General features: G+C 48.0%; 3 protein-coding genes across 3 annotated transcripts in view; 1 reads left to right on the top strand and 2 right to left on the bottom strand.

Moving 5' to 3' along the window:
- Positions 1–9,060, top strand: part of DCAF1 (DDB1 and CUL4 associated factor 1) — a 49,574-nt gene extending 40,514 nt beyond the window's left edge. The window contains exons 23-24 of the mRNA XM_054387164.1: positions 4,954–5,209; positions 8,783–9,060. Coding sequence (XP_054243139.1) covers positions 4,954–5,209; positions 8,783–8,841 — 315 coding nt within the window. The 3' untranslated portion in view covers positions 8,842–9,060. The remainder of the gene's footprint in view (positions 1–4,953; positions 5,210–8,782) is intronic.
- Positions 9,061–15,266: 6,206 nt separating this feature from the next.
- Positions 15,267–18,209, bottom strand: RBM15B (RNA binding motif protein 15B). Its single transcript, XM_054387323.1, has one exon. The coding sequence runs from the start codon at positions 18,207–18,209 to the stop codon at positions 15,441–15,443; it is 2,769 nt and encodes a 922-aa protein (XP_054243298.1). The 3' UTR covers positions 15,267–15,440.
- Positions 18,210–18,632: 423 nt separating this feature from the next.
- Positions 18,633–23,462, bottom strand: MANF (mesencephalic astrocyte derived neurotrophic factor). The gene is made up of 4 exons (XM_054387474.1): positions 23,375–23,462; positions 20,851–20,978; positions 19,936–20,077; positions 18,633–18,817 (listed from the first exon to the last, which is right to left on the bottom strand). The coding sequence occupies exons 1-4, from the start codon at positions 23,460–23,462 to the stop codon at positions 18,633–18,635; spliced, it is 543 nt and encodes a 180-aa protein (XP_054243449.1).
- Positions 23,463–24,130: the final 668 nt, after the last annotated feature.

Genomic DNA, 24,130 nt, shown 5'->3' with positions numbered 1-24,130 from the left:
CATTTTTATATTTTCACTCTGTTTTTCCCCTATGACATACTATATGCTATGTGCTGTTTCCTGTATTAAATCTGCACATACCTTCATCTGTATAAAAGCCTATGGTAAGATTCCTTGCTTGTTACCCAGAGTAACTTCTGCACATTTCCAGGCTTCTAAGTTTTTTGCTCTGTGACCTTACTAATGGCTATGAAGAAGTAGAAATTCTAACACTGAAGTAGTTAAGAGATAAATAGTAGGTGCAGCCTTATAGTGTTGAAGGAGATGAGTACTTAGAATGAGCTCAGTGAGTTTGGCCTTGCTCACTTAAGGAAAGGATGGAGTCTAGGTGATCTAGCATGTAAAATGCCTTGCATGCTTGACCCTCTAGAAGGACCATTGGCTATATTAAACTTTTTCCACTGCCCATTGTTCAGGGATTGTTAAAAGATGGGGGAAAGGAAACTTTTAAGTAACTGAAAAGCAGATATTGTCCCATTGTCACTCCTGAGAATTGCATAGCAAAGGATCAGAAAGTAGCAATATGCTACACAGATGCTTTGGAAGCAAAGAGAACAAACCTCAGAAGATATGACCAAGGAGAAAGATAAATCACTAAAACAAGAAGAAACTTACTCCTCTGGAGTGAAACATTCTTCAGGCAACCTGTATTTGAACAACTACCATGTGTTCTTCTTTTATGAAAGCTAAGCCCCTTCCTGTGCTGGAATTAGGTAGTTATTGAAATAACGCTGATAAATTCGAAGAGCCCAGATTACTGAAAATTACTTTGCTTTTCTCTGGGAGAAACATGAGGGAGGAGGGTGAAAGAGAGGGACAAGTAAACTAGTAGGTGGTTTCTTGCAGATTGACCAAAATAATGAGTTTCAGGAAGACATTGATTTCTTTACCAAGAAAAAAGCAATCCGCCTAGGGATAATAAATAATCTATAGAAGCAGTTTAAATATGAGCTGAAAGGCTTGAGAAAGTGGGAAAAGCTTCCCTGACTTCTGGTTAACTGCTTGGTAGGTAGAGAAAAGGCAGCCTCCTAGGTGAAAACAAAATTAGTTGAGTGATGCCATATAACATGATTCAAACTGAGAGGGGCGGTAGAGATTGTGTTTCCAGAGGAAGGGACTGTTGCTGGAAAGCATCTGCAGGTGAGAGGTGTTGATTTAGAAGTGATGATAGGAGGTGAGAATAGGACTGGAGAAGTAGGCTGTGAAATGGTGACAGCTGAAGAGTTCACAGAACAGTAACAGAGGAAGCTGGGCAGAGAGCTACTGATGTAACTACTTGGTTTGGACTCCTGTTAAACTGCCATTAAACTGCTCTATTCTTGGTATCTATCAAGATAAAGCTCCTTTCAGTTAACCTATATTTGGGTATCTACAAGCAGTTAAAATACCTGAATCACTGTATAACTAAAATGGTGCAAGTATGACATCCTTAGTTCAAAAGCTGGACTCTGTCAAGTCCCTCCTAGTACAGTTTACTCTGCTAAAGGGAGCATTCCTTTTTTTTCTTCTTTTTTTTTTTTTTTCCCCTCCATCATAGCTTCAGGTTGGGACTGTTGGTAATCTTAGCTGAACTACTTAGGAAGGCAGGGGTTTGTCTGGCTGTATGGTAATAACAGTGCACCTAGGCATGTAGAAATACCAGGCACTGAATCAGATAGTGCTGCTAGTGGGTTAAAATGTTTTACAGAGGGAAGGTTATGAGATGATCAGTTTGTGATTCTATATTACTACTTTCAGGCCTTCTGTAAAGATAACTGGCAACTGTGAAGTGGCTTCTGTTGGAGAGGGAAGAGAATATTCTCTGAGGAAGCAGAGGGGGAATGTGAGGACTCCATGAACATTTCAAGTCCTTACCTAAGCAGCTTTTACAGAGAAGAATCCAAATAAAAGCATATCTTCAGGCATCTAAAGGAGTTAGTGATAACTTTAAAGCTCTTTGATATTGTTTGAGTCATACGGAGTGTGCTGGTCTGTGGGTTCTGTGGATCAGTTTACTGCAGTGAAGATAAGCCCAGGTACATGCTTGTTTTCCATAGCTGCTGTGCATGCTGGTTCTTTTTTCTAGGAGCACCTGTGTCACTGCCCAGAGCTCTTGGGAACTACTGATGAGAAGGCAGGAGCTTGCTTTTGCAGGTTTTCCTTCACAAATCCAGATATGGTCATGTAAGCAGTAACTCTTCTGCTTATCTTCTCATGGGACATTGCACAAGGATTTTTTCCACTGCTCTTATACAGTATGCTCACATGAGTCTTTGGGGGATGCATGTCATTTTTATTTGTATATGGAGCCCTTATGTGAGACAGCTGTTATCTGATAAGCTTGGGTGTCCATTAACAGACTGGATATTACTTGCATATGACAGTGTTAGGTGTGAGGAGATACCATAGAATCACCTGGTTGGAAAAGACCTTAAGATCTTAGAGTCCAGCCATCAAGACTAGGTGGAGTCTTTCTCAGCTGTATGCCCCAGAGCTCAGTTTTGGGTGCAGAAGCTAAGTGTGCTTTTCTAAGAGAGATCTCACCACACATGCAAGCCTTGTGCTTCTGGATTGGAGTATTGCAGCGTTGTGCTTGGAGATTGTTCAGGAGCTAAAGCAGAGTTAATTTGCCTGTTACTGAGCAGAAGCACCATGTTTGTGTTCTTTAGAGCATGGCAAGGTACAGGGGTTTCACTGCTGAAGATGACTCCTGGATCTGTGTTGGGTCATTTGTTCAGCTCAGACAGGATGTGCACTGCACGCATGTCACACTGTCACAGCTACACCTGACTTCCTCTTGCATGGTTTGCACACTGCTTTCTGGTTTACCAAGGACGGGTATCATTTAGATCTCATCTTACTGTTCTTAGGTGGTTTTTATATGAGTGTGTCCTGATTTTAATCGTTGCTCTTTGTGTTTTCACGAAGGATTTTTTTTTTCTTCCCTGGTTGGTATAATCCTTCAAAGTTAATTTGCAGCTAGATATGCAGCCTTCCTGTGTAATGTTGTCAGCCACAAGAAGTCTTCAGCTTTATAAAATGATACTTAATTTCTCTATTTTAAGGATGATATTGCTATATATGCTTTACCTTAAGCTTAAATGAAAATGTTAGTAAAACAATTTCAGTTTTCGCTGAATACATTAGATGTGAAACATGATCAAATTCAGTAGTTTTGACATTTTCCATTAAGTCACTGTGGGCTAGGTATTTAGCAAAAAAAATGCTTTCAGAAATTCTACAGACATGGAAACAGAGTATCAAAATCACTTCAGAATCTTTTAGTTTTCAACTACATGGACAATACACTGTTTTTATTTTCTTCATGTCTACTGTTGGGGCTTGATTTCCAGACACTGAAAAACTTGCCTTAATTTTTTCAAGTTTTAAAAATATTCTTCTCCTTTCCAGCTTCAGAGTTGTTTTTCAGAGTTGTTCAGTTGTTGTTCAGAGACTGAAATAGGAAAATAAACTCTCCTGCCTTTTCAGTTTTTCATCAGTTTTTCAGTTCTGAATAAAGTAATACAGACATTGATCTCTCTGCAGATAGTGCATAGAACAAGAGTAAAAGTTAAGGCAAGAGCTTTTATACTCAATTCAGTACATTTTATGGAAAATTATACTCAGTATGGCACTGCAGTGTGAAACTGAGAACTCGCAAGTACGAGATTTCCTTTCCCAGTGTATACAACTCAAAAAGTAGCGTTCATTTAACTGAGGACTCATTGCCTCAAAGTAAAGTTTGTAATTGCCTAAAATAAGTATAGGCCTTAACACAGGGTGGTTGAATTTTATACTTAATATAAACTCTTTCAGAAAGAAAACTGTGTGTAGTCAGCCAATATTTTTATACTGTAGTCTCCATTTAAATATCACAGCACTTCTGGTTAGTAGAGGAGACTTTGGCTGCCTTTTGCAAGTGAAGGGATAATAAAATTTGCTCAAGCTTTTTGGCATTTCTTGTTTCTTTTGCCTGTGACAGATGTTAGATCTGTGTGGGTGTGATGGATTTTTTTACAGTATTGACTGAAGAAAATGTAGGCTGGGGAGATGACAGTGAGGTCTTTTACCTCTGTCCTTTTAAATCTGGAAGTGAAGCAGGTTAAACAGCACAGTGTGATTGTGGTGAGCTTGAGGACCAAACTAGCCCTTGAAGCCAGTTGTTAAATATCTATCTTAACTGCTTCATAACTTTGCAAATTGTTTTCCTTACTGAAACAAAGGAGCAATTAAGACTGAATGACTTCAGAGCTGCTTTCCTGCCACATGAGAGCATTCTGTTAGAGAACAGGGGTGTGACTCTGAGGAGATGTGTAGGTATATTGAATCCTTCATTTGAATCTTGGAGACTTCCTGGAGTTTGCCTTGTGATGATACCTCTTGGCCTCTTGCTTGTCTGGGAGAATGGCAGCATTGCAACAGCTGCTTCTCACTCAGATTTGCCTGCTAGACATGGATTTCTGGATTTGCTCTCTACAATGAGGCATTCAGTTGCTTTACTGAATGCAAGTTATTTGATAAAGGGAGTTCTTGATCCACAGGTAAATGCCAAAGATGAGGTTCCTGAGCTGCTTTAAACAGTTCGGTCATCTGAAGCAGAGTGATTCAGGGATTGGATTATGCTGATAGTATCTTTCACTACATTTTACACCTCATTGTATCAGGAGTGACTGAGAGATTGAATATAAAATGCTGCATGTTATTTGATGTAAAGGAGAGGATTTGGTCCAGTTGAAACTAAAGCAGTTTGTACAAGACTACCAACAAAGCCATGGATTAACAGGTTTTACTGCATGTCCCTCTCAAAAGTTGTGGAGAGAAGATGTTTATGTGCGTGATGGGCAAGTGTCTATAGTGTGTGATGTCTGGATATGGAGAGAAGTGAAAACTGTAGCTATGTTTTCTTCAATTATTCTTATTCCATTTTACATGTGTTTTAATGTCTGCAATGAACTATTTTTGCTGTCTTTATAGGAGGAGGAAGAACAAGAGGAAGAAGATGATGATGATGATGATGATGATACAGATGACCTTGATGAACTAGATACAGACCAGCTGCTGGAGGCTGAGCTGGAGGAGGATGAGAACAATGAGAATGCTGGTGAGGATGGAGAAAATGACTTTTCTCCCTCCGATGATGAGGAGCTTGCCACCCTCCTGGAAGAGGGAGATGAGGGTGAAGATGAGGATTCTGATGCTGATGAGGAAGTTGAGCTGATTCTTGGAGATAGTAAGTGTGTGCCCAGTTTGGTGACCACAGGTGACTTTGTCCTGCAAAATAACCTCTAAGTCTTCCCTGAGCTGGTTTAGCTGACTTTCCCCCTCACTGGTATGAAAGGCACAAATGGTAGTACTTGATCATCTGTGGCCTCTCAAAGCAATCTGTCAATAAAAATAGTTCTTACCTGAAAGAACTACTCTGAGGTGTAGAAAGTATCTCCTTTCTCCAAGTGCTCCTAGGTGCATGTGTGAGAACTTGGCAGGCCAAGAAACTCCATGTGAAGAAGCCTTGTCTGATTGCTTGCCTGTCTGCCCTCCAAGGGGACACTGATTGAACTGCTGCCTCTCCTGTCTGCTCTGCCTTATTTTGTACCTGTAAGGGCAGAGAACCATTTTTTGGTCCTTGGTGCTCTTCTTTCTATTTTGTAATTGCTTAAAATACAAAACCGACATGGCATTTCTGACTTCACTTCTCTTTTTCAAACTCTTCTGAAGCTAACATAACTTTGGGGATAAAATTTAAATTGTTATTTTTGTGGCATTCCATAGATACAGGGATTTGAAAAGTTAGTGTGTGTGAGTGTGTGTGTGAAAAAGAAGGTGAGTAGGATAGTATGAGACATCAGATTCTTTTCCCTTGCTTGCAGCACAATTTTTGAGTATGCATGGCCAAGCCACTTAGTTCTTTTCGATTTCCAGGCAGTAAAATAGGGATAATGAAGTTACCTGAAGTTAAGAGGTTGGTAAGAATGAGTAATGACAGTGTGCAAGGTGAGTCCTGCAGTGATAGGAGATTAATGTGAGAGCTGAGGTGGGAATCAATCTTCTCTGCTGAGGCACTGGAGGATTAAGCATGCCCAGCCTCCATTTTGGCAGTAATGTGGCTGGCAGACTCGTTCATGTCCCTCTTTTCTGTTGGAGTGCAGCTCATTTGTTTTCCTGGATGTGGCCACAGCAGGTTACCACAGTTAATCTGTGGGGTCAGGCTGCTGTTCTCTTGAAGGCAGTAGATACACAGTTCAGGGCCATACAGGACATTTACATAGCTCATGTTCACTAACAGCATATTGCAGTGCAACATTTTGGGATTGCAGACAGCTTCTGTCTGTCCCAGCAATTGGCAAGACCTTGACACAGCTCCTGACACAATTGCTGTTTCTTTAAGAGGTGCAGAGCCAGAAGCTGTTAAGAGAGCACCCTGAATACCGTAATGTGAATTGTGCAAGGGACAGCGTGGAGGGAAGTTCAGGCCATTTCAGGTTCTTGTGAAGGAACCAGGTGCTACCTGACAGTTATCTGAAGTGTGCTCTGCAGAGCACTGTGTATGAAATGGCCACATCTGTACACTGTGCATGGACAGAGCCTCTTGATCAGACCTTTGATCTGCAGCCAGTCCAGCCGATGGCTGTTAGGTTGCTTAGCAGCATCTTTGGAAAATTAAAGCAGAGTGCAGCTCTGCCAGGCTGATGTATGCATGGTCCTTGCACAGGGCTTGATGAGCAGGGGTTCTGTGGAGGCTTCTCTGCGGCTTCATCTGGCTTGCTTTTGTTTCTCACCCAGCAAGAGCAAATTTCATGTCCCTCTCCTTCACTTATGCTGCATTCCAGAATTACAAGTTGTAAGGGCACTGATGCTGTTGCAAAGTACAGGTCTGAGGCACAGAGCTGTATTTAGAGTGCTTCCTGCTGCAGACCCTTGCTGCATTTTGGACGAAGCTCCATAAAAACGTGCTTCAAAATGATTCAAGCAACAGTTATTAAAATAGGGGACTGAGTAGATTTGGTTCTTTGTGCTTTAGAAAAGGTTTTGTTTCCTTTTCAGGAATGGAGCACCTTTAAACTATAAATTTGTCTTCTTCCTTTGTCACTACCTCAGGGAGGATAGATCTGTTTGTCTTGTCCAAAGCAGTTTATGCATTGTGCAGATCTTACAGAAGGTTGTTCTTGGGCCAGTGGAGTGTCCTCTTTTGAAATGTGTGTACAACGTAGGGTGAAAAGGAGAAAGGGAATTCTCACCAGCACCACGGCTGACTCGTTTCCTCTTTTCTTCTGGCAATTTCCAGACATGTCTTTAAGCTTCTGCCAAGCATTTTAACTGCAGTCAGGTTTACTTACAGAAATGGAGCTCAAAATTGTGATGGTCCAGAGAATAAAGAATTAGGAGATCCCTTTCTTTTGGTGTCTGAAAAAACCCTGAACAATCAAACCCAACAATTTTTTCAGCTTTTCTTCTTCCCCAGAATTTCTGGATTGCACTTCTTTCCTTCTTCCTAAGTGTAGTTGCTGCAGCACTGGCTGGTGTCTTCCAATTCTCCTTCCATGGATGTAGTTGTTCTGAGAGCACTGATGACCCTTCTGCTTAGGCTCAGTATGATGGGTGGTGAGACTGGAGCATCCCTCACTGATCACAGCACAAGGACAGCTGGCTGATCTTCAGGGAAGAGGGTTGGGGGAAAGGGTTTGTATCTTCTACTGCTTGCCTGTGATTTCTTTTTTTTTTTTCTTAAGGATAGCATCTGAGAAGGGGTGAGCCTTCCAGAAAGTCTTGCTTACCTTGACAGGCATTTTAGAGGTCCACTGTAACTGAGATGGCTAAGAGGAAATCTTGGTGTCTTTTTCTTTCTTTTTTTTTTTAACTATTTTTAATACCTAGTTAACTGCAGCATCCAATGAATTCACATATGAAAAAGAGCCAACGTCACCTCTAAGGTAAGGCAGGAGACCTCCTGCTGCCAGAGCTGCTACCACATCCCTCTTGCACAGCTGAGGGAGGAGAGATCTTCTGTTTTAAGATAAAAACCGTGGGTGTGTGTGTGACTGCTGCTGCTGGCAAAGCCTTTCATGTCTTCATTCTGTACCACAGTGAAGAAAACCAGGAAAAGCACAATTTTCAGGTCACCTTTAGTGAGTGCCATGTAAATTCATTACAGAAACCTCTGGGTTGCTAGGGGAAGGTCCTAGTTGGGAATGTATGGATTGGTTTCCCCTCAGTAGAAGGATCTTCTGTTGTGCTGTGCAGAGGGGAGTGAGAGGCCAAGAACCACCTAGGACTGAAAAAGTCTTGAGTCCAACTGCATAATGAATTAGCCCTATGCACGTTATACAGAGACCATGTTTCACCACATCAAGTTGGTGGGACTCTCAAGATTGCTTTCAAATAGCAGCTCTGAGGAATGACTGCCACATCTGTCCAGCCCCCCAGCATGAAGAGCCATTGCACTCAGACATGCACAGTAAGCTGTGCAGGCAGCTCATGTGCAGGTAACTTACTGCTGGTGTCCTTCTCCCATCTTCTCATGGGGAAAAAATCTGCCAGCTAATAGGAACTGCACTTGCCAAAGCTGCTGTCCTCTGGACCCTCTCTTTCAACCGGGGAAAGCAAGCTCTGGTGCAGATTTGCTAACTGCTTTTAATTGATTTGAAATGCAGTAATGGTGCTAACTGCCTCTGTCATTGCTGGGGAGCTGCTGGTCTCAAGCAGGTGGTGGCCATCTCTGGTAGCTATGAATGCATTGCCTTGCTTGGCAGCCCTGACAGCTGTGTTCTTCCACAAACCAAACATAACCTACGTGTTTCCTTTTCAGCTGACAGCTCAGATAACTCTGACTTGGAAGACGACATAATCCTGTCTCTGAATGAGTGAGGAGTGACTGCCAGGTGGGGTATTGGCATGAGGAGACGCTGCCTTCCCAGCAGAAGACTGGAGACCAAATGGGAAACCAATTCTGAGCACCCCAATCGTTTTTCTCCTGGGAAGACTTGAGGAACTCCAGCTTACTCGCTGTGTTGGTTTGAGTCAGTTTGAGACTCGGGGTTAAGTCCGAGGCTCTATAATAAAGAGACCTGGGGTTAGGCCTCTTTTCTCTCTGCCTTTTTTTTCCCTTTTTTTTTTCATTTTTTTTTCTCCTTTTTTTTTTTTTTAATTTTAGGCTGAGACAACTCTCCGAGAAAACTTCTGAAGATATTTCACAATATATTTTCTTTGTATAAAGTTCTTTCCTAAAGAACAGAAATAGTTTTATATAAAAGAAAAAACAAACACACACAAAAAAAAGGAAAAAAAAAAAAAGAAAAAAAATACAGGTGTTCTAGTCAAGAGGGGATGAAACTTTGTATTCCTGTAGTACCTTGTTACCATGGGATAGGATCTGGGGAGAAAAATTGTTTAAAATGAAAAGAGGAGGCATTTTTATGCAACTACAAAGTGGAATAAGAAGATCATTGTTTCTAATATTGTTGAGGAGTGAGAATATTTTTAGTTTAAATATGATTTTATTTTTAAAAATCAAAAGCAACATGTGTGAACACTTGCTAGTGCACCAGGGTGTTTCATATGCTTCTGTCCTCTAGGAAAGAGCCCTGGAGGTGTTTGGTAACTGAACACAGTTTAAAGGCTGTTGGAAGCAGAGATTCTTGCTGTGATCCCAGCCATAGTGGGAGGCTGAAATACTGGCTTGGCCTAGCCAGAGCCTGGTATTCCTAAAGACATGGAGAACTGGTATTGAAGTTGGAGCCCTCTTTCTCCCCTCTGCCCTTGGTGGTTCAAGTTTTTAATTTTTTTTTCCTCTCCCCTATTGCCCTGTGTGGAAACTGCAAATTGAAGGCCTTTTTCTTTAATGTAAAGTGTATTTATTAAAAAATGAAATACAGCTCCTGTCTCTGTTTATGGCTGTGAATTGTAGCCATGCATTCCTCTGCCACCCGTGCAGAAGAAGTGCTCTGTGCCAGTGGCCTGACTGCAATAAGGAAGGGCAAAGTAAACAAGGGGGAAGGTTTCTGAATGCAGGCTCCACCTGCTGCTCCTGTCCATGGGGACTCCCAGGGCTGCATGATGGACATTGCATGGTGCCTGAGGGTTCTAATCTGCCCTGGGGGTTTGCCTGGCAGCCTTGAATTCTTGGCAGCATTGGGGGCAGTGTGGCACCGCATTTTCATTCGATGGTGTGGGAGCTGGAAGGTGGTGGTGCTGCTGCCAGGCTGTGACTGCAAAGATGCCCCAGCACAGCCGCTCTGTGGTGCGGCTGCCTTGCTGCTGGCTGTGCAGGCAGGACCAGCACCGCACCTCACACCCACCTGTGCTTTGGTGTTACACAGGCTGCCCTCTGGCTACACTGGTGAAAGGGAAAGGAGGAGCTGCTCCTGTTTGTACATGACCAGAGGCCCTGCGCGTAACTGCACAGCTCAGGTCTGAGTCAGAACTGGAAGGTAAATGCTCAGTGCTTGCTTGGACAAGGCCACTAAACATGCTGTTTATTCCCAGGTATTCAGATAACACCCACTCAAACTTTTTACCCTTTCTCTGTTTCTGCCACTTTCAGGGTAGGGTTTGAGGCAGAACAGGGAGCTGGAGGCTTCTTGCTCCTTGACACTAGAAGTTTCAGCCAAGAGCTGCTCACTTCAGCTAAGGCTCAAGGTTTCGTTGCTTGAAGAGGAAGGCTTTTCTTTTTAACCAAGAGGAGTAGCTTTTCTTTTTTCCCCTCCAGCACTGAATCTACTCAATGCCCTTACCCAGGGCTGCTTGTTAATAATTAAAAAGAGAGGTTCTACTGCAACTTATAATGGATAATTGTACCCTGCAGAGTCGATAAAGATGAACGAGTTGTGATTACTACAGCAATTAAGAGCAGCAATTGGAGCAGCATTCTGATTAAAGGAGGGGATTGAAAATCGGATATGCCATCTAACAGCTGTGGAAGCCAGCCTCTGCCTTACCAAAAACCATCTTATGCAACTTTACCTTAGAAAATGTGCTGCTCAGGAGGAGACAAAAAAATAAAGAATGTACTTGGTTACTACTAATGGAGGGAGATGCTGTGCCAGATGTCCCTGTGTTGTTCTGGCATTACACCACAGCTATAATTGGCTGCATCTGTTGCTGGTTTGGGCCTGGCTATCTTGGAGAAATTTACCAACTAGTGTTGTGAGAAGAACCAGAACATCTAGGATGAAGCTCCTGTTTATAAATTTCTCTTGAAACTGAGCCACTGTAAGTACACGTGCCATTCTCCTCTTCTCCCTCCAGACTTTATTGAGTAGAACCTCAGGGACCATGCTGGGACCCTACCCTATGGTCAAGGAGAGAGGGCTGACTGCTGCAGCCTCCAGCTTACCTACCACTGCCTGCTTAAGCAGCTGACCCTCACAGCAGAGTTGAAGTTATCTAGGTGCTTGTGGGGAGGCTGCTTGCCCCCATGTCCCCTTTTTGTTCTTGTAGGACTTCATTTGAGGTTGCTGGGGAGTAGGGTGCCTGACAAGCTGAGTGCAAAATGAGGAATCAGAAGTGAGGACTGGCAGGGATTTTTATTTGTTTGTTTTAGGCTGTAATTCTACAGCTGGCTGAGATGGGGGAAATCTTGGTGTTTGGAAAATCACCTCTTCCCCTGCCATCATGATTTAATAACTTTAAAAGCATTGTGTTTGGAAAAAGCCCTGTAATCCTCCTGAGTACACTCAGCAGGTTGCTGGTGAGGCCATACAGCCTGTCTTCTATGCAGGCTTGATTAGGGGGATGGGAGGGGCATTTAAGTGTCCTGCCAGCTGGCTGACACTTACTCTGCAACCAAAGGGAGCCTTTGCAGGAAGGATGCTGTGTGTCCTCTGAGACTATCCCAGCCCTTGTAGCAGCATGGTCCTCTTCACTCTGACTGGACTGAGAGTGAACTGCTCAGGTCATTCGGTACACTGCAGCTCCATGGAGTCCAGGCTGTGTCACCATCCCTGCAGTGTGCTGGGGCATGAACAAATGTCATATAGGCCATGGCTAGGAGAGGAGGGTAGAAACCTCAGGGGTGGTCAGCAGCTGAATCTGCATTTTAGCTAAGGGTGGTAATTTAGGTATGACCAGCTCAGCACTGGCCATCTGCACTTGCTAGGCAGCTGGGGACTGCCTCAGGCTCACCCTCCTGGACACATTTCTGTGGTAGTAAAGATGGGCTAACTGATGTTAGAAAAGAGGCTTTGTAAGACAGTTACTTGAATGGGTGTTTAAAAAAATAGTAACAGAGCAACTCAGTCTAACTTTCAGACCAAGTCCCTGGTCCCACTAAGTTTCAGATAACCCTCCAAGAGACAGAGACCATTACTTTGTTGCAGTTACCTTACTGCCACAGTTGTATTGGGTTGCATGACACACACCACCCACCCCCAAACAGCACCCTCCTTCCCCAGCACTGTTACACCATCTCCTACATCATCAAGTGTCTCAGGTGTCCCAGCTAGGGCTACGGTGTTCCTCCCTCTCTGCCATACATCTTCCCCCCAGAACTGCATCCTGTCCTGATTGAAGGGCCAGGTCTTGCAGGCTGTAAAATACAGGTACAGTGCTATCTTGCTGTAACTATCATCTCCCCTTTCCCAGGCCTCTTTCTCTTGGAACCGGCCTGGATGCCTGTGTGAGGGGATGGGATGGCAGACAGGCTACAGGAGGGGGACCCTTCCACCTGAGCAGTCTGTCTGTTCCACCACTGCCTGGGCCTCATTTGTGTACTGGAGAGCTGGGAAGGCTCAGGTCATTGGGTTAGAAGGCCCATGCAGCTTCTCTCTCAGGTGCTTTTCCCTTACAGCTCTCCAACTTCTACTACCTGTTAATTTGTTTGTAGGAGGGAGATTTCTTGGTCCTCTGTTCATGCACACATGCTCACAACTGTCAGCCATGTCACTGGGAACAGAAATCCCATCATTAAGAATCTTTTCCAACTCAAAGCATGACATGTGTCTTCTAAAAGCCCCTTACATTAATATTTACTTGGCTCAAAAGAAACCAAGGAGACAGGGATTTCTGGTGATTCTCTGGATTTGCCATCAGTGGCAGCTTTTATCAATTATATTTTTCTTTCTGCGCACTCACATTCACACACCACAGCGCACTCACATCACACACAGAGCCACTCCAGAGCAGTAGGAGCTGTAGCTCCCTGCCAGCCAGAAGCCAGCCAGGCATTTGTTACCACCAGGCACTGTGCCTCAGACTGAAGGGGCAGCTCCAACATGTAGGATACTCTGACAAAAAGCTCTAGTCACTCTATGACTCTGGCCATAAGGGGCATTTAATAGCACTTGGTTTCAGATAACACTTAACGGTTACAATTGTTGACATTTTGGCACTGTCTACATTACAACAGCAGTGGGGACTGGGTCACAAGGTTAAAAGTCAGCATCGCTGTAACCGTGTAAAACCAGGGGCAGTCCAGCTACCCTACGCCATGCAGCCATGGTGCCGTGGAGGGTAGCTCTGTGCTGCCCAGTGCAACCCCGCGTGGTGAGGCCAGAGATGCAGCTCAGCTGCTGGGAGCAGTCGTGGTGCTCCTCTGCTCCCACAGCCAGCTTGGCATTCCCAGAGCCCTGCCACTGCTCCCAGCAGCTGAGCCAGCTCTCCTCTCACTGAACCGTGCCCTCATGGCCTTGGAGCTGTACTCGGGCCCTTACGGACAGAATTACGTTTTCTGGGGTACAGAAGATGCGTCATCAAGTGAAATACTAACCCCCTCACTAACTCATTAGATTTAATATAATCACAGTATTAAATGTTAAAAAAACAACAACAAACCAACCAACCCATACTTGTTGATATCAATACATTAAGCAACCGCTCATACATCATCAGCTAATGATGTTCCCTACTGTGAAATGGCAGGGCTAAAAAATAAAAGAAAGAAAAAGGGATCATTTGACTGAGTTATGCTCCCTGCTATATAGGTTTTGAGACCAACCATACCTGAGAGCAGTTTTTAAAAGGGCCTTTGGCAGCCATCAACAAGTGAGTCTGCTCAGTCACAGAGACTGGTGAAAGACTCTGGTTCTCTCAGGGCTTTGTTCACTTGCTTATCCCTACAACAACAACAAAACCCCTGAAAAAATTAAAGAAACTTTAGAATTTAGTGTTTTTAATCCCGTACAATTTTCTGTAAGCCTCCCAGAATCTACAGGCATCATTTTCAAAAATAAAAATATCCCCAAACTGAGCAGTGTGGATTTTTAACTCAAATTTGAACTAGTTACCATATCCTTAACGCTGCTGAAAAAAACAGAGGTGCAGATGTCCTGGCTGCTCTCCTGAACAACTGTCATCTCACACCACAGACAGAAAAGGTGATGGATCCAATCCCATCTTAAATTTCAAATTTTGATCTCTGGAGTTTCCTATAGTCACAGACATGTTATTTCTAGTAAAGTAACGCTTTTTTTTTCAGACAGCCAGATAGGTTTCTCTTTTTTTTTTTCTTGGGTTTTTTTTTTTTTTTTTGTAAGCCTACAACTAAGATTCGACTTTAGGAAAAGAAAAAAAAGTTTGCAGTTTTATTTTTCAATAAAGGATTTCAGATAGTGCAACATGATTGACTATGAAAACAGGCACCAAAACCCTTTGTGCCCTTTACTTGCTTGTCTACATCTAATACAGGCCCAAGGGGGGTCTCCCCTTCAATTACTTTTATTTTCCTCCTGCCTTTTTTTTCCTTTTTATTAGAAGCAGGAACATCAATCTTCGTTGTTGTATCACCCAAGAACTGCTGACTGAGACATGGATCAGGTGCTCTCAAACCTCACAGAACTGACTACAGAGTGGCCTCCCTTGTAGCAAACTTTGCACCATCTACTAACTTTTTTTGGTTGTTGTTGCACTTCCATCGTGATTTTTTTTTTCTTACTAGCTGGTGTCCTGGGATGCTTCTATTCTCAAGTAAGAGAATCAATAGGAATGCATCCAGACTCAAATTTATGAAATAAAAAGCAAACAGGACATTATATTAAAAAAAAAAAAAAAAGATAAAGAATCAACCTTTCAACCTTCCAGTCCCTCATCCAGCACAAGAAGAACCCTCCCTTCCCCTCCCACCCTGCAGGACAGGTATAAAGAGATGGAGGAGGTGCAGGAGGCTGGAGTGTGAGAAACTGAAATGGGTTGGGGCCATCACCTTCCAGCTCCTGGCAGCACAGGGAACCAGCCCTTCCTGGACCATAAAAACTAGGATACTGCACGAGTTTAGAAATCCATCAGTGAACAAGGCTTTACTGACAACTTTTCAAACAGTTAAAAAATAAAAATACAGAACAACAGCGGACAGTGTCACATATTAAAAACGAATAAAATGGGCTCTATTTAAATGGTATTAAAATTAATTAGAAACTAACAATCTTACCACTTTGATTGAGGTGTTTTGAGCCTCCACCAAAATGATCAGCCTTAAAAACAACCGGGTTGTGTGACACACAAAGAAAACATGGAATTTGAAAAGACAGTGTGGGCTAGGCAGTGTCTTTGACTATAACTATCACCATATGTTCTTCTTCTAACTTCCCCAATGTCCTTAGTGCTGACTGGAGGTACTGCTGAGAGAATTCACAAGGAGGGAAAGCGTAAAGCATGCCTGTGCTGTCTCTGCCCTTCGCCCCTCCCACGGGCAGGCTGATAACCCCAGCAGCCTGCTTCTGTTTCAAGTAGGAGACCAGATTCCTGAGAAGCCGTCGCTGCAGGCCAGGCTCTACAACAGGGAAGGTCCCCTCAGCCCCTGCCGGGGTGGACTGGGTTGCCAGGAGCACAGCGTAGCCGTTGGGGCTGCCTTGTTTGATTCGGCGAGTCACTTCATCCAGCTTAGGCTGGTCGAGCCGAAGTCTCTGAGCGATTTTGAGCTGCGTTAACTTCCCGCCAGATGAATGGTCTTTAAGGAGCCCGTTGATGACACCCAGGTCTCCCTCCAGGATGTGCATAGAGGTGGGGAAGCAGCTGTTTTTAAGCACAAGAAGCCCATTCCAAGCAAGCTGCAGTGTCTGAGCATATTCTGATAAATTCTTTAGCTTTTTGGTCTCAGATTTTGGCTCCTCGTGAGTTTTTGATTCCGATTCACCAGTTCGATGATTGCGTTCGCTGTCCCTTTTTTTAGGCTGGGGAGCATCAGATGCCTCACGATGTGGTTTCTCCTCAGTTGCATGACGATTGTTCTGAAGGGAGTTACTCTGCTCTTTCTCAGCTCCAGATTCTGTAGTGTGATTCTCCTTGCGAGCCCTGTCTGGGCTGCGGTCTAAAGCTGGCCCACTGGCCTTTGTCCTGCTTCTGTCCTCGTAAGGCGAGTGAGTAGTCCTCCCGCGGTCACTAGAAAGGCTCCGGCGTTTCCGCCTCTCTTCCCATGGTTTGGGCACACTGCGATCGCTGTCGCTGCCCCAGCGCTCTCCGCTCCGGCTACGCACCGATCGGCTGTAGCTTTCCAAGTTGTTTCGGCGCTCGGCATTCTTGGCAGGGCTGGCCCACTCTGCCTCTGCAAAGCTCCTGTCCCTGTCTGAGTAAAGGAGGTGTGGAGGAGTCCTGTCTCGCACTCTCAAGTCTTGCTCGAGGCTTCTGTGTCTGCTGTACCCATCAGCTAGCAGTTCATAGTGCATGGGGAGCGGTGCAGGCTGGTACTGCTGTGGGTATCTTGTCTCTTCTGCTTTGGCAAAATCCACTCGAAGTCTCCTCTCTGGTCCACCCAGAGGAAAGCCCCTCATCTGCGCGCAGGCAGCCTGGGCAGCATCCAAGCTTTCATACTGGATATAAGCGAAGCTGTCTCCTTTCACATAGTCAATAGTCCTGATGCTGCCGAAGCGGTCGAACTCCCTTGCCAAGGCGGCCAAAGAAGTACTTGGACCAAGACCTCCCACCCACAGCCTGGTAGTCGGGTTGGCCTTCCCGTAGCCAATTTTGATAGGGTTCCTGCCGACAACACGGCCTGACATAGCGACCTTGGCCCGATGTGCCATGTCCAAGTTTTGGAACTTGAGGAAGGCGTAAGCACCACCTTGGCCACGGGCAGGGCGTTTGATCACCACTTCTTCAATGATGCCATACTTCTCAAAGGCACGTCTCAGCTCCACCTCCGAGACGTTGTGGTCCAGGTTGCCAATGAAGAGGTTGCGGGTCGCTCTCTGATCATCCTCGGGCATCAGGTCTTCCTCAGCCACGATGGGGTAACTGTAAGGGCGGCCACGCTCATCATACAGCCCGTAGTAATCCAGGGCCCTCTCCCGCTCCCGGGAGAGCCCTATGGCGGCAGCTTCCAAAGCGAAGGCGGCGGCTGCAGCATGAGCATGCCTGGGTCGTGGCTCCCGCAGCAAGGGGCTGGTGACAGGAGAAAGCGATCTCTGCTTGTATTGGTAGGTGCTGTGGATGGGCGGCAGGTAGCCCAGGGGCTCCGGAGAGGGCGCCGGGGGCGGCGTACGGCTCCTCCGGCCTCCGCGCAGATACACCGGCTCCACCTTGAGGGGCCGATCGTAGAGGAGCAGCTGTCGAGCTCGAGCATGCCGGCGGGCGTCGCGGGCGTCCCCAGGGTGTCGGAAGTTGACGTAGGCGACGCGGCCGAGCTCGGGCGTGTGGGAGAGTTTGACACTGATGTCCCCGGCGCCCCCCCCCGCGAAGCGCTGGAAGAGGCGGAACAGGCCGTCCTCCAGCAGCTGGTCGGGCAGGGCCGCGCTCAGCCCGCTCACCAACAGCGTCTTGTACTCACAGGAGCCGGGCGGCTCCCCGGCCAGGCCCGCCGAGCCCCCGAGCGGCGCCAGCAGCAGCGAGGGCGCGGCGCCCGGCGGTGGCCCAGCCAGGAGCAGGGAGGGGGCCACCACAGCGCCCGGCAGGGCCTTGGCCTTGGGCACGCCGAGCGCTCGGGAGGACGACGAGGAGGAAGAGGAAGACGAGGGGGCGGCCTGGCTGCCGCCGCGGACGCCCGAGGCCGAGCCGCTCCCCGCCGGGCGGTGGTTGGAATCGCCGCCACCGCCGCCGCCTCCGGCGCGCTCATCGCCTCGATGGCTGCGGGAACTGGAGCCACCTCCACCGCTGCTGCTGCCGCTGCTGGTGGTGCCGCCACCTCCTCCGCTGCCGCCGCCGCCGCCGGGCGTGGACTTGTCCCGGCTGCTGCGGGAGGCGCCCGAGCTCCGGTGCGGGCCGCGTCGGCTGCTGCTCTCACGTTCGCGTTCGCGTGGCCTCTTGACGGCGGCGGCGCGACCTCCCCCAGCCCCAGGTGGGCTGGAGTCCCGTTCGCCGCCCCGCTTCATGGCGCCGGGGCCCGCGGCTCAGGAGACGCCTCCGGCGGCCGCCGCCATCTTGGACAAAAGGGAACGAAGGCGGCTCCGGCCGCCGCGCCGCGCGGGCCCTACGTCATCGCCCTGCGTCCCGCCGCCGGGACGGCCAGCCGCCACGTGACGGGAGGAGACCAATCGTGTGGGGCAGATGGTGGCGCGCTCCCGGCACAGCCCCACCCCCTCCCTGGTGAGCGGAGGCGGCGCGCGCGGGGCCATTCCCGCCGGAGAGGCGCGCGGAGCGGGGGCGTCCCGCAATAACGTCACACGTCACGTGTCCGCCCGGTACACACCGTGGTACTTTAATGAGCGTTCTGTACAGCGCGCGCCGCCGCCGGGGCCGCGCATTGCGCTCGCCCGAGGTCCGGGTCGACCCCAACCCAGCCGCGCCGCTGCCCCTCACAGGTCCGCCCGGGCGCCGGCGGCCCGCGGCGCGTACTTGGGCATCAGTTCGTGGATCCGGCGGATGAAGTCGGATTTCTCGGCGCAGCCCTTGCACGCCTCGCCCCAGTCGTCCAGGATCCGCCGTAGCTCCTTGACGCGCAGCTTGCGGAGGTCGGCGGTGCTCAGGTCGATCTGCTTGTCTGCGGGGAGAGCAGAGCGGCGTTCAGCTGGGAAATACCGGCCACCTCCGCCCCGGGGAGGGGGCCACCCTCCGCCCCGGGGGGCCCGGTCCGTTCGTATGCGGAGAGACGGTGAGGATGAGCCCGGCAGTGAGGGGTCCGACGGCTGCTGGTGCTGTGGAGAGCAGTGCAGGACGCGAGGGAGCCAAAATGCAAGAGGGAGAGAGGTGCCAGGCTCCCGGGGGCGGATGTTAGGCTTTTAGACAGCTTTTTAACGCTACAAGTCGTTGTTAGAAGGCAGAAAGTTTGGTTGCAGCTTAGATTGTAGGAGATCCACAACAGCCCCAATAGCCCCTTTATTATATGAGCAGCAATACTTAAATTTCTCTAGTCCACTGGATAAATAAAAGGCATCAGAGGTATTTCAGAGGGAAGATATCAAGTGACAACACCACAAAGCTTTTTAGGAAGCAACAGGACATTAGTACAAGACACAAGAAGTAGAGAGACCCACAATCCAAGGGAACATAAGGGCAGAGACAGAGGGAAGCAGACCGAAGGAGGCATTTCCAAGACTGTTCTTCATCTTCTCAGGATGAGTACGTCATCTAGGAATGTGGGAGTTGAAGGAAGATGGTAAGAAACAGTGTGCTGAATGCTTGGAGCAGACAGGAGAATGCTTGGAGCAAGAGAGAAATGTTGGTCAACTGGCAAACCGAAGAGCAGCAAGGACTACAGAGCTCAGCTAAGGGCTTGAACCCTCTGTAATGGAGACATCACCCCAGGGTGTATGACACACCTGGCTGCTCCCAGGACAGGCCCCACTGTGCACTTTCCTAAATACAACATACCAAATAGTGATATGGGCACAGTGATACTGATATGCCTGGGATTGACTTACTTTAACGCAGATCAGTGGCTCTGCAGAAACTTGGAAGGGTTAATGGCCCACAGTCTTACCTGAGAATCACCACAGAACTCTCTAGGATGTTCATGGACAGCAGTCCGGGTTGTGCAGAGTAATTAGGCTGGTGATCTTGCTACAGACCTTGGGACTGAGTAGTTTTAGGGCACTGGTTTACCCCAAATGATCTATACCCCAGAGTGCATGAGCATTTCCCCTTACGCTGGCAACTCACCGTATTTTAGTTCACAGATCTGACTGTCTTTCTTCTTTAGTTTCTCGCAGATCTTTTCCACAGGGATGTGATGACTCATGGGCTTTGATACCTCATTAATGATTTTTGTGGCTGCATCACTTGTGGCCCCAATGTAATAGCACTAGAGGGAAGAAAAGAATACTGTGGTGATACATGGAAATAATGCTTCTAGAAGAGAGTTTTCCATCCATCATCTCTTCTGGATCGATTTTGCAGCTGAGTGTTTACTGTTACTGAACCTTTCCAAGTGACAGCTACAGGGGGCTGAGCTGTCTATCACTCTGCTTTTAAAACTGTTGATGCTAGTTGTTTCTCAGCTTTAAAAAATTGAGTTGGTTTAAGGATAAAGTCTTCTTCATTCAAGGAAAGAGACTTTAAGAAGTGTTCCCCCTCTGCATTTCTCATGGTGTCTCTGTATAGCTCTCTCTTAAGAGAGTTGAGAGCCTTTTCCTTTGAGGATTTCCTTCTGGTTTGTTAGGGCAATTTAATTTTCCTTTATTTAATTTTCAGCTAAACAGCCAAAGAGCATAAACATAGTAACAGCTTATACAGCACCCCAAATACAATTTAAGGGAAAAGGAAGTCCTATAACAAATAAAAGCTTTGTAATCCCTAGTGCTTAAGTAACAGGGAGAAACAAGGTCAGCCAGTAAGATGTCTGTAGACAGATTCCTTGAGTTTTGTTTTTTCCTTTTTTTTTTTTTTTTAAATGAAGAGCTTGAACTCTTTAAGTACTCTTATAAAAAACAGAGACTGGTTGTGGCCACAGAGCTAGGAAGACCAGCCCCTGGGAAGCCATATCATGCAAACTTGGAAGCAGTAGTTTCCCCATTTGCCAAGTATTCTACAACTCGGTCCCTCCAGAGGCAAGTACCATTGACTTCTGCTACTCACCAGGCGGTTCTCTTTGCCTTTTGCTTCTTTGCATGATTTCAACAGCTCCTTTTCAATACTGGCAGGTGTGAATTCAATGTCATTGTCCTTTAGACTCTGGTAGAACCTTCCCAGGAACGTGACACACACTGGAAGGGAAAATGGATGGAGTTATCTGCCACTGCAGTAATCTTGTGGTAGCTTTTAGAGGACACTTGTGGGTAAAGAGAATAAGGGGTTTGGAGAACAGAACTTCCAGAGCTGCATTAGCAGTTAATGACTTTGCACATGTTTCAGTCAGTCTTTCGGCACACGCATGACTCAAGAACATGCCCTGGTGGTTTTGCTGGTTTCTGACAATCTGAGAAAACAGATTCATGGAAGCGTCCAATGGCTTCTGCACACTGTCCTGAGTAAGCAGCAGGATTCAGCTGAGAAGTACAACACAAAATGCTGCACCTGCAAAAAATGTAAATTTAATTTTCTGTCTTATTCTTGCTGCTTTGGGAAGCAACTTGTCAGCCCACAAACTCCAAAACCAGTTCTGATTGAAACCCAACTCTACATAATCCTGTTACTGACTCCACAGGTGCTGGTTTTAGTAATATGGCTGCCAGTGATTGTCAAGTTGGTTCAGTTCACAGGTATGTTATTTCCAAGAGAAAAAGAAATTATGTGATCACATTCTATGTCCACTTAATGTGTTTCTCCTCTCTTCATCATTCCCACAAGCTTCTGAAGCAGGTTCAGATTAGAAAGAGGGAAGAGTCTTAAAGATAACAAAACTCCCACAAGCATATCAGTAGTTGTGAGGACATATCCAAGTTCCTGCTGGTGGGAAGGGCATGTATTACTTAGTCACTGTGCTTTCCCTTTAGCAGCAGTCGCTCCACATACTCTCCATACTGGGCTCAGTTATGCCTGTCTGTGGCTGGGAGAAGGACACACAACTCCAGCTGCTGCAGCATGCAAGGGCTGTGCCATGGAGTTACTGAGGGAAGCACTGCAAGAGTCAGATTCCCCTCATTCTGGTCCAAGAGCTCTGCAGCCCCACCAATTCATGCAGCAGGACCTGTGGCTTCTCCCAACTTCCAGGTGAGAGACAAGTGCCAGGCACTGGCCTGCTTCTAGAGGAACGGCACAGATTATGTCTTTTACGTTTTTTTTTTCAACCCCAGCAGAAGGGATTGGCAAATACTGCTGTCAGTAGCAACTTGTGTTCAAGTCTGACACAAGCTGTAGCACGGGAGATGGGCAAATATAGAAAATGTAGCATGACCATCATGAAAACAAGTAGAAATTTACTCTCAGTGTTTTAAAACTAGAATTACAAGATGGGCCATCTAGGACCATCATTTACCTCACATCAGTCAGTTCCCAGTCACAGACACACACTGATGTCCACTGTGCACTGTTTGGAAGTGAAAACCTTTAGAAAGAATAAAGATGTTGCAGGCATAAGTGACTTCAATACCAGTGAGTATAGCACAGCAAAAACAAGTTTCCAGCATAGTGCTGGGACAGCAGCTGAAAGTTTTGATTTACTTTGTTCCCTCCCCATCCTGCTGTGTTATTGTTGCCCTATAAAGTGGAGGAAGGGGTGAGCATTAGTACCACAAACTCCTAAGCAGTTGCTGTAGCTGCACCTCAAGTTTTTGTTGTTTTACCTGAGGTATCTGTTCTGTCCCACTATGCAAGAGCAGTTTCACAGCATCCACCCGAGGCTCTGGCATTTCAGTGACATGTAAAGCACCCAGTTTGATTTAGATCAGCCGAAGACTGCTTTTGGCTTTGCACGTTAAAGAGGGGACACCCAAATACTCCAGCGGTCGTGGACAAAGGCCAGGTAAAGGTAACACTGTGAGGAGTAAGGCGTGAGTCCAGGTGCGTGCGCTTGCTTCCTCCTGCTCCAATGCTCCGGCATCCGGCTCGGGAGGAGGCAGATGAAGGAGAGCGCTGCCCCGCTCCTGCTGTGCAGGAGCCGATCCTGTCTCCCGGGTTTTCCTTTCCCACGGGAGTTCTGCGATACCGCTAACCCGGCGGAGAAGAGATTTGGTAACTCCTCTACAGGGCTGCAGCATCCCCGGAAGGGCGGTCCGGTCCCGGTCCCGGCCCCAGCCCCGGGGGAAAAGGTACCGCCGCTCACCCCGCCCTGCGACCCCCGGGGATGCTGCTGCCGCCCCGCGGGGCCGCCAGCTACCCGAGCCGCTCAGCCGCCGTCGGGACATCGCTGCCTCCCAGCAGTGCTCCCGGCCCGGCGGCACTTGAGCAGACTTCGAAGACTTTTCTTGCTGTGGATGGAACCGCTCCCGCTGGCCCGGCTCCAGCCGAGGCGGCGCACGGGTGTCGTTGCCCTCTGTCGATGAGGTTCCAGGGCGCGGGGGTGCGACCCGAGCCCAGCCCCGAGGCCCACCACAGTGCTGCTGCGCGTCCCAGCCCCTCACACCAACGGGCGCGCCGGGCTGCGGAAGGCGGCGGTAAGGAGCGGCCTCACCTCGCTCGCCGCGCCCGGGGCCCGCCCCCCCTCCAGCCCAGCCCCACTCACCCTCGCACTCCCCGTCGCGCAGGGCCCGGCTGCCGGCCGGCAGCAGGAGCAGGGCCAGCGCTGCCCAGAGCCCGTGGGCAGCCCGCATCCCGCCTCGCTCGGCAGCCCGCGCTCTCTGCGCCCGCCGCACCGGCACCGGCACCGCCACCCCCGCACCGGCTCCCCCCCGTGTCACTGCTGCCCCATTGGTTGCTCCCCTCCCGGCTTCCACGCTACCCCCTCCCATTGGCCGCGTTGCGGCGTCCGCGGGAGAGCTGGCGGCCGCTGATTGGGAGAGGTGGCGGAACTTCGGCACGCGGCGCCTTTCTCCGCCTCCCTATGCCGCCATTTTAGTTAAGGGAAAAACGTCCTCGTGCGCTTCCTCGCGATTGCCGGCGGGCGCCATTTTCCAAAGGGGCAGATTCTCACACCTGCGGCGGAGCTGTGTGGCGCGGCGGGGCGGGGATGGGTTGGTGTTTGCCGGCGGTCATATTGACCCTGAGGCCGGGCTGAGCGGCACCCGCAGGCTTTCGCTGCCTAGGGTGGACGCCGGAGGCAAGCGGGACATCAGGGACTGTCCTTTTGACTGCTGGTGATGTCAGGGCGTGTGTTTGGAGAGAGGTGAGGCTGAGGGGACTGCCTGAGGCGGTCGAGCAGCACGGCGTTTAGTGCTGTTGGGAACTTGCCGGGAGTCTCTTTTTCTGGGGTTTCGTGTGGGTTTAGCGTGTGTGGCATGAGAGTGAGGGAGGAGGTTCGGCAGGACGAAGGAGGAGCCGT

Source organism: Indicator indicator, chromosome 15, assembly GCF_027791375.1.
Source record: "Indicator indicator isolate 239-I01 chromosome 15, UM_Iind_1.1, whole genome shotgun sequence".
NCBI lineage: Eukaryota > Metazoa > Chordata > Aves > Piciformes > Indicatoridae > Indicator > Indicator indicator.
This window is presented reverse-complemented; position numbering and strand designations above follow the sequence as displayed.